Source organism: Haliaeetus leucocephalus, unplaced genomic scaffold (assembly GCF_000737465.1).
Source record: "Haliaeetus leucocephalus isolate CR32 unplaced genomic scaffold, Haliaeetus_leucocephalus-4.0 Scaffold155, whole genome shotgun sequence".
In the NCBI taxonomy this organism is placed as follows: Eukaryota; Metazoa; Chordata; class Aves; order Accipitriformes; family Accipitridae; genus Haliaeetus; species Haliaeetus leucocephalus.
The window spans coordinates 830771-840209 of NW_010972591.1; the positions used below are offsets into that span (position 1 = coordinate 830771).

At 38.5% G+C, this 9439-nt stretch overlaps 1 protein-coding gene across 2 annotated transcripts; it reads left to right on the forward strand.

The window, feature by feature from the left end:
* The first annotated feature begins 29 nt into the window (after window positions 1-29).
* On the forward strand, window positions 30-8375 carry MSANTD4 (Myb/SANT-like DNA-binding domain containing 4 with coiled-coils). 2 transcript variants are annotated; one of them, XM_010562111.1, is made up of 3 exons: window positions 30-379; window positions 5368-5997; window positions 7664-8375. In XM_010562111.1, exons 2-3 carry the CDS (start codon window positions 5536-5538, stop codon window positions 8237-8239), a joined length of 1038 nt encoding a protein of 345 aa, XP_010560413.1. In that variant the 5' UTR covers window positions 30-379; window positions 5368-5535; the 3' UTR covers window positions 8240-8375. The 2 variants fall into 2 exon arrangements, with proteins under 2 accessions (XP_010560413.1, XP_010560412.1); XM_010562110.1 differs by lacking the exon at window positions 30-379 and having other exon boundaries at window positions 3581-5997.
* Window positions 8376-9439: the final 1064 nt, after the last annotated feature.

The window sequence follows — 9439 nt, forward strand, 5'->3', positions numbered from 1 at the left end:
GGGCGAGGTCGCTGGTGCGCTGGGCCGCCTCGGAGCTGGCGGCCGCGCCTGCCTTCATCCCTCCAAGACGCGCGCCCTGCGCGGAGGGGAGGTTTTCTCCCGTTGCCGTTTCAGGGGACGGGGAACTTCCGACTGATGAGTTTGGGGGTTCAGCTGCCTGAACGCGCAGCTGCTTTCCATCCTCGGTGCCTCCTCGCTGCTTCGTTAAATCGTCCTTGGAGATGGTGTTGGTTCCCTTTAGCGCTTGCCTTCCCGTGTGCTCAGACCGCAGGCTCCCTGCCGGGAGGACTGTCCCGTTCGGTGACGTGTTCACCAGCACCCAGATCCTCCTGTGCTAAGGCCTCCCTTAGTACAAAAGCATAAGTTGTTCCAAGCCAAGGTAACCATCCATTATGAATCACGTACAAAGTTTTCCAGAAGGCCCTAGGCTTTACTGTCCTGCAAAGATACTCAGACTTCCATGTTTTGTTTAAAAAAAATATATAGGTAGCAGGTCCTCCTGATTTAAAGTGGTTTTTTCTTCGTGATGATTTTTCTAGAGAACAATTCAAGTTTGCTAGCAACAATCCTTCAATCCTGGTGAATGCACGGCTTTTTTGTTTGCTTGCTTGCTTGCTTGCTTTTTTTTTGTGGGGGTTTTTTTTTGGTTGGTTGATTGGGTTTTTGTTGGTCCAGCATGTGGTTATGCTATAAGGTGAGCAAGGGAGATACAAAGACATAGAGGCAGAATGTGAATGCCCCTTGTCATTAAGTACATCAAAGTTAATCAGTGCATGTGTATGTTGTGTGTTCGTGAAGTCTTCAGTTTTGGTTTGCAATACTTGTTTTGTTTCAGCCCTGACAAATAGTTTGTGTTTCTTCGGTCCAGTGATTAGGAACTTCTTGACCGTAGGTTGCTTCTGGCCTGACAGGGCTGCATCAAATTCATAGCTCCATGTTGCCATCTTTCCTGCAGGACCCTTGAAATCTTTCTGTTATCATATGAGCAGAATTGTTTCTTTTTTCCTAGCCAGCACTTTGCGTTTCTACCCAAACTGTACAAATATGCATTTTGCATTTGCAGCTAGCACCATGCCGTACGATGGGTGCATGGCTGGTCACGTAATGGGCTGTTTGCATGCTGTTATTTCCCAGGGATTTCTCTGTCACTTGACCAGACTGTAGCTATTCTTTGTCAGGAATCTGATGTCTTTGCTCACGTACTAGAAGTACTTTTGGTCGTATAGTTGAGAAGGAATTTTCTTCTTGCAGATGTCTTCTCTTACCTTTATGGTGGTGTAAGTGGCTTGCTCTGACCAAAAGATTTTTTTTCACCTCTGCTCTTATTTCCACATATTCTGAGTGGACTGCCCATCTTCCCAGCTGGTGCACTCAGTGGATGTTATTTGCTGTGGAATCCTCTGCCAAGACAATAAATGTAGAGCAGTTACAGTTCCAATTTTGGAAAAACTGTAATGACTGTCTGCTGGGTTTTTTTTCAAAATGTACGCATTTCATGTTTTAGACTTCATATCAAAACAAAACTTAAACGTGCTCTGTCATGTTTTTGTAGATCATGCTTTTCAAAATGGTGATAGTTACAGGAAAAAAAGACCCTATCTAGAATACATACAAATCCTAGCTTATTACCATTTCTGTCCCTTACATACTCTGAGCAAGTAACAGTTCATTTTTCTGCATTAAAGAGTAATATCCTGGAGACCATCTAGCAATGTCAGAAAACAGAATATCTCAAACCTCAGCTCTAGTTAGAAATAATGCTTTTCAGTTAATATATCAGAAGGGTAAAGAGTCCCACAGTGGAGTTGATCTAACACTGGAAATCAACATAACATTGTTAAGACAATTCATTAACATTCATTTATATCAATAAGAAAGGAATTGTCTTTAATGAGCCAGTTCTTTCAAAAAGGAAAGAGTTAGAGAAGATAAGATGTCCTTACCGTTTGGAAGTTAGTAGCCATGAGTTTTAAAATAGATAGCTTTGCTGCTGTTTTACTGGAAAATTCAGGGGCTTGTATCAGACATGTTTGGGGGGCGGGGGGGGGTGGAAGTCTAAAAGAAAACTTACATAATAAAAGAATTGGATGCCAGTAGTTTCCAAGTTAGTATAATTCTTAAAGGTTATGTGCTTGGCTTATGGCGTAAAATCCAAAACCAAGATTAGGCACCTCACAAAGAGTGGCTGGGGAGATCAGACAGGTGATGCACAACGCCTGCACAAGGAGCAGTGAGACTGACCCACAGGGTAACCTGACATTTGTGTGTTTTAACTCTCAACCTTGTCTGGAGCTAAGGTCAAAGCTTGGCTGGCTGTGTCTTCCACATTCATGTAGAATTATATTTAGAAAATACTGTTAATGAAAATTTTATTTGGAAACCCAATTTTTTTTTGTTTTCCTGTGATTGTGCCCACTGTATCCTGCTGTGCTAACACTGAGAAATTTAGGGAGGGCCAGGGTGAATATAGATACCATATGAGTCTCTAAAATCCTATGGTTCCCTGTTATTGGGGAGTGACCAGAACCTTGTTCATCCCAGCTGGGGCTAAGTAAAGGACTTAGCCAGTGTATATCTTGAGGTTAAAACATCTGTGATTCAGCAAAAGTCTGATATCAAAGTACCTTAAGAGACAATTAAGTATCTGCTAGTACTTTCAAGAGTTTGACATATCTGACTGGCAAGTACTTTGGAAAGTCTGACCCATTTTTCCATAGTTAGCAAACTACTTGAATGTTCTCTTAAGTACATGCTTAAAATCAAATGTGAAATTCTACTGTTTTCAGTAAAAATACATGTGACCTTATAAACAGAGGTTCAGTGTCTTGGAAGTGGCAAGTCAGAAATACTATAATTCTTGTGGAACTTACATTGTATGTAAGAACTCTGTGTAGTTCTTTTTACCTGGAAAACCAACTCAAAGTGGATACCTCTGAATCTTTCACACACACTCCCCACCCTGAAAACAGGTAAGTGCAAATGTGTGTGTTTCTAAAGCCAGCGTGAAGATATGAGCACTTGGTCATTCCCCAGTAACCAGGAATCACAGCTTAATCTATATATTTATCAATCCAGAATAATTGCCTTACTAACAGTGAAGCTTCTAAAAGTGCTCTTAATTCATTCCGTGTGCAGGTAACTTTTCTGAAGAATTTACCTACTCAGTAACTTTTTAAAAGTGAAAAAAAAATCTTACACAATATAAACTTAGAATTTGATACATAGGTCAAGAAATTCAGTTGCCATAATAATAGAAAAGCACTAGTGCTCTAATTTGCATTTGAAAAGCACAGCACGTACCAAATAAATTGATTTACTGCCAGACAAGTAAATAGGATGCTGCTACCTTGAAAGCCCAACTATCTTTTTGTGGTAAACTTGTAATAGTAAAGGTTAGACACTTAATAGTACTTAATAGTAAAGGTCAGATAAAAGGTCTCAGAAAAATTTTATGTAAATCTAGCAGATACAGTGCTGGTTTATGGTATAAATCTGATGTTTTTTAAACTGCACCATATTTTTTTTTTTAGTACTGGTGATGTCAAGGGTCTACATTAAAACAGTAGGGGTTGTCGTTTTTTTTTTTAAATAATTCCCTTTTCTCAAAACCAATTTGTATTTTATTCTCAGAAGTGCAGGAAGTTTCACACATCTTAAACAGCAACATGCAGCTTCCAGTCTGCAGACTTCAGTCTGAGGTGTCAAAAGCGCTGGGTAACTGCATGGGAGCACTGTAGAGTAGTCCATGCTGATAACACACTCATGCTTTATGCAGTTGATTTCTTCTTGGGACTCGGTTTTGCATATTTGCTAGCTAGTAACCATCAGAAGTAAATGGATTCACAGTGAGGAGAATTATTTTAATGAGGAAAAGTAGTAAACCAGTTTCCTAAATGCAGCATTTTAAAAAATATTAGATGCCAGCATGCTTACATGTTGGGTATGAAAGAATTGCTTGATACAGAAGACTTCGCAGGTGAACCACTTATCTACAGTCAGTAGCACATAGGAGATGAAGAATGATGTCGAGACTATTGTGTGCATTATCCCCCAAATGGAGGGGTTTTGTGTAATGTGCTGATGTGTATGTTTTAACCAAGTTCAGGAGAATAACAGGAGAAAAAAAATACTTAGTAATTTAAGAATCCTGTATAGCTGAGGGGAGTTATTTAAGGATTAAGTCCATTAGTGAGTAGCAATCGGATTATAATCTGCAAGCCGTTTGCTTCAGGTGGACAAAAAGTCTAAAGTAGATTAATAGTGAACAAACCTAACAGCTTGAAACTGTAAGTACTGTATGGTGAATTGTTGGCCTACTTGGTTAAAGCTTTTTAAACCTATCTAAAGTGGTAGGTAACATGGTACAAAAGAAAGCTCAAAATAAATCCAAAGTTGGACCATTACCAAGCAGTCTGTGACCAAGAACCATTTTTGTTCTCAGTCTCTGCTTTCAGGTTGTTTTGGGGTTTTTGTAATATGGTCTATGATATATTCATCACTGCATTAATAGTTTCCTGTTTTTCCCACTCAAACTCTCCACTTTCTGTAGAGAGTTGTGCACAATCTGTCAGGTGTATTATGGGGTTTAGCTTTCTCTTCAGCATCAGGCGCAGGACCAGCAATTGCTGAGGGTAGAGGACTGGATTCAACTTTCAACCTGCCATCACATCTGACATGAGGTGTTTTGCAGTGTGAGGATAGAGGAGGTGCTACTGTGGGCATGTAGTGACTTATTATTCCTAAATCTGTTTCCCATTAAAACATCTCTAATGCATGACATGTGGGTGAACTAGTAGTTATTTTCTGACACTCAGCAGAATTGCTCCGGTTCATTTTTTGTGATTAAGATAAGTCAGAATAGCCTCTAAACTTCAACTTTTCATATTAATCTACTTTTTTTTTTTTTATGGAAATGGTGTCTCATTTAAAATGTGTCTCAGAAATTTCAGTCACCTAAACATTTCATGTTTTTGAAGTAATGATATAACAATTTTAGCTGCTTTTGGAAATAATTTAGCATTCAAACTGAAATGTGTATGTCAAATTTCAGCTTTAAGCAAAACCCCGCTGGCAAAACTCTAAGAGTTGAAGGAAAATAGCTGTATTTTAGTAATGGAAATATCAACTCAACCTTAACGGTTCATGACATGGATATATTAATGGATTTATAATTCATACGAGATTAGAGACGGTATCTATAGCTAGGTACTTCATATTCAGAGTTTAACAAAATGGTTTTCTTCTATTGAATGAACAATCAGTTCAAAATATGCATTCCTTAAATGATGACTTAGGAGTCAAGTTCGTTAAATGAGAATATACACTGTATACCTTGGAGATTTATGTTGTTTGCTCTTTTTCTCTTAGGAAGCCTGACAAATAGGAAAATACTACAAAGTGAAGAGAAAATTCACTTCATGAGAACAGAGCTCTGCTTTCATTGGCTTTTAAATTTTATTTGTATTAATAACTGATTAGTGTCAGATCATCTCTGTAGTCTACTGTGGTAAAATTATTAGGTTAAAGCTGGAAAAAATGAAACAATTAAAAAGAAAAAGAAAAAGCAATTTTAGTGTTCAGGAAACTCAAACTCTCCTTAAAGAAATCAGAAAAAGGAGAGAAGTACTCTTTTCAAAGCAACTTAATACAACAATTAATGAGATGAAACGGAAAGCTTGGGAGGAAATAGCAGAGTGTGTAAATGCTGTAGGTGAAGGAGAGCAAAGAACAGGGACAGAAGTGAAAAGGCGATACCTTGACTGGAGAGCACTCATGAAGAGAAAACGTCTGAATGCAAACATCAAAGTAGTAGGTGCTGGGTTTCACCTTCCTTCATCCAATTTAGATGACTCTCTCAATGAAGACATGGATGAGAAAATGGGATTTGCAATTGAATCTAGTTTTGAATGGCAAAATATCACTGACTTCAGAGAAGCCGGTGGATCTTTAACAGAAATCAAAGTAGAAGAGGAAGAGGAGGATCCGCAGAATTTTGAAGTGAGTGACTGACATACATTAGCTATATGCAATATGGCCTTCATTTCATTTCAGCATAAGGCTTTTTGCTGTGTTTCTTCATAGCATCTGTTTCTGTTTTTTCTGCATGTGTGTATTAAAGAAACTGTAGAAACAAGTATGTTTCAGAGAGATGGTATTCAAATCTAGCAACTTGCAATTATGTGGAAGGTCTTGGATGTTGATTATTAAAGTGATATCCCTCAACTTTGAATATGTATTTGCACATATATTTTCCACTTGCATGTGCCATAGATAAAAATTAGTTCAGTCAGTAGAATAGAAAATACACTGTTAAAGGAAACTGATTATTTTAATACTTAGGCTGTCTGGATGGATGAACGGAGAAGAGACATGCACCTCTTTAACAAATGAAAGTATATGGTACCTACAGGTACAGAAAGAAATAGAATACAGAAAGAAATAGAATACTGTTTGCATTTCTTAAAATGAACCCACAGGAGGTGAACATGTTACTTCAATAAGTCAGTCATCCATTCCTCTGTCAGAATTTTAGTGTGAATTGACAAGCAACTGTGGATCCTGTAGATGGGTTGTTACTCCTAGTAGTACCGTGACTGTCCTGGGGTAGGCAGCCAGCTGGAGTGAAGTTAATGTTTGGATAGTTTTGTTGTGCCTGTACAAATATATAGTTCTCATTTAAAAAAAGGGGTACTTAAAACAGGTTTGGTTTGGGTTTTTTGGGGGGGGGAAGGGGGATGAAGTAACTCCTGTCTTAGCTCAGTTGAGATGTGTGCTGGCAAAAAATCAGCATAAGCTGTTAAATGGTAGCGAGACTACTGTCTGACAACTGCCAAAGAACAGCGTCTGCTTCAATGCTAGAGGACCGTCAGTGGCTCTCATTGTCTTAAGATTTTCAGAACCGATATCTTCCTCAGTTTGCCTTTCTTTTGTAGCATACTTTGTGGGAGACAATTATACCTTGTGTACTATGAATTGGTAGCACATAAGGGCTATAATTCTGCACAAGTTGTGACAGTCCACCAAGAGCAATGGTCCTAACCACCTAGTCATCTGTGTCGTAAATAGCTTTACAGCAAATGTGGTAATACAAAATGGTTAAACAAGTCCTCTTTATTGACCCACTTAATACAGTTTGAAGGGTTAGGAGCATGTCAGTGTTAAATGTTTTTTAGAAATGGAATCCTCAAGTTAGTGAAGGCTAGGTTAGCTTACATACCACATAGCCTATGGATCCAGCTGCTCTGATAAATAATTAGTCACAACAAATTCCTAGTGGCTTACATAAATGTCACTCAGCTATATGAAAAGTGAGAATGATACATGCTTTTTTAGATCCAGTTTTCTATCAGTGGTTCTGAATGCTCTATAATACCTATCGTGCAGTATTTTCTGTATGTTCTTCCATGTCCACTGACAAGCTGATTTTTGCATTTTTCATTCCCAGGTATTAACTTGCAGATAAAGCGTGTTTCTCTACCTGCGTGATGGTAGAAAACAGTCTTTTGATCTAATATGGGTATTTCACAGCATGTGAGTTAAACAGTTCTGAGTAGCTTTTAAGATAAAAAAACCCAGTATGTTCTTTTCAGTCAAGTTGTGTGTAACAAATTTGCTCTGGCATAGGCTGGTATGTAATTCTTGTCTATTGCATTCCTCTCTGCAGTTTCCTATTGAGGAAGAAGAAGAAATTTTGTCATCAGTTTTGCCAGATTCGAAAAAAGAAAATGACCTACCAGACTTCCCCCACATTGAAGAGTTTGGAAATCTAAGCTCTGCTCAAGCTAGGCTAGCCTATGAAGATTCTCACTTGCTTATAAATCTGGAGAAGCAGAAGGTGGAGCTGGAGAAGCAGCGACTAGACATTGAAGCTGAAAGGTTGCAAGTGGAGAAAGAGCGCCTGCAAATTGAAAAAGAACGGTTGCGGCATGTTGACTTGGAGCGTGAGAGACTTCAGATTGAGAAGGAGCGACTTCAGATTGAATGGGAGAAACTCAGGCTAGAGACTCTGCATGCTGAAAAACCTGCCCTGGAAAATGACCTCACCCAAACAGAAAAACCCATCATGCAGCCTCTAGATCTGGAAACTGAGAAGTTAAAACTTGAAAAAGAACGTTTGCAGTTAGAGAAAGAGAGGCTGCAGTTCCTAAAGTTTGAGTCAGAGAAGCTGCAGATTGAGAAGGAACGCTTGCAAGTGGAGAAGGAGCGCCTTCGAATTCAGAGAGAGGGTCACTTGCAGTGAACTTCTTGACTGAAGTGTCAACGTTAGTGTTTTGATGTTTGTAAAATAGAGGTAGTTCTTTTCTTAATACTGAAACTGTCCTAGAGGCTTAACATTATTCTGTTCAGAGTTGAATGTTGATGTTAAACTGAAAAAGGAAAAAAAAAAAAAAAAGGTGCTCAATATGTCAGTGTGCCTACATAAATGAGCTTATGTGTGAAATTGCTTTTCAGTGTATCAGAACTAAGTGTTATGTTCCCTTGTCTTCAGTATTGTGTTGTATTAGTTCGGTGTCCTCCTCTCATAGACACATTAAGAAGAATCAAGGCTGAACCTTGTACATTTTTCACTGTACGAACAGTAAGGAATGATCAGAATAAAGCAACATATGTTGTGAGGGCATGGCGCTGATGATAGCCCACGCAGTAAATAAGTATAAGTTAGACAGAAGACAGTAACACAGAGTCATGATGTGATTAATTCATTAAACTTAATTTCCCTTTTTTTGTTTTTTTTTCCAACCCCACAATTGGAAAAAGAGTTAAAGAATAATCTAAAAGTTAAAGTACAAGTTAAATTCACTGCAGTTGTGTTTACTATTTTTCTATGGCTTGAACTGAATGGGAGTGCAGAAAACAGTATTCTCCTTTTGCATGAAGTATTTATACTAGATAGATAAAGCTACACGTCAACCATACCTACTATAAGCTGGACTGTTGGTTGCACCAGGTCATTAATAATACTATATGGAATATAGAACCTGTCTTAGTATAGCACAGGGACTTACTGATTGATCAGGCATGTTGTCTGAGTCGTCTGTGATCACCCCCTGAAGTAAATTGCTAGACCTGATATGTTCCTTGAAAGAGAGTAGCTGGTGATGGGAGTCTCAGGAGTGGAGACACAGAGGCTGAGCAGAGACTAAGGAGCACTGAGCTTGAACACTAACACTCTTGATGTTAGTTCTGTCTGGCCAGCACTGAGGTCATGTCCGTGAGGCAGCCAGAAGAGACTTGTATAGCTGACACCATATAGTATGTTTTAATTAGACAAACAGAAATGGTCACTCCTGAAGGCTGTCAGTATTTTTCATAAGCAATGTATTCATTTAAAATAATAAAAAACCCAAGCTTTCTGTTATTTCATGTATTTTTAAATCCCAACTGAGCCAGACTTAATATTTCTCATCTTTTTGCAAGTAACTATCTTTTCCTGACTCTG

Bases quoted from the DNA above. Each gene is read 5' to 3' on its own strand.
- MSANTD4 (XM_010562111.1), top strand. From the start codon at position 5,536: ATGAAACAATTAAAAAGAAAAAGAAAAAGCAATTTTAGTGTTCAGGAA. The intron at 5,998-7,663 runs GTGAGTGACTGA...TCCTCTCTGCAG, and splicing joins AGGATCCGCAGAATTTTGAA to TTTCCTATTGAGGAAGAAGA.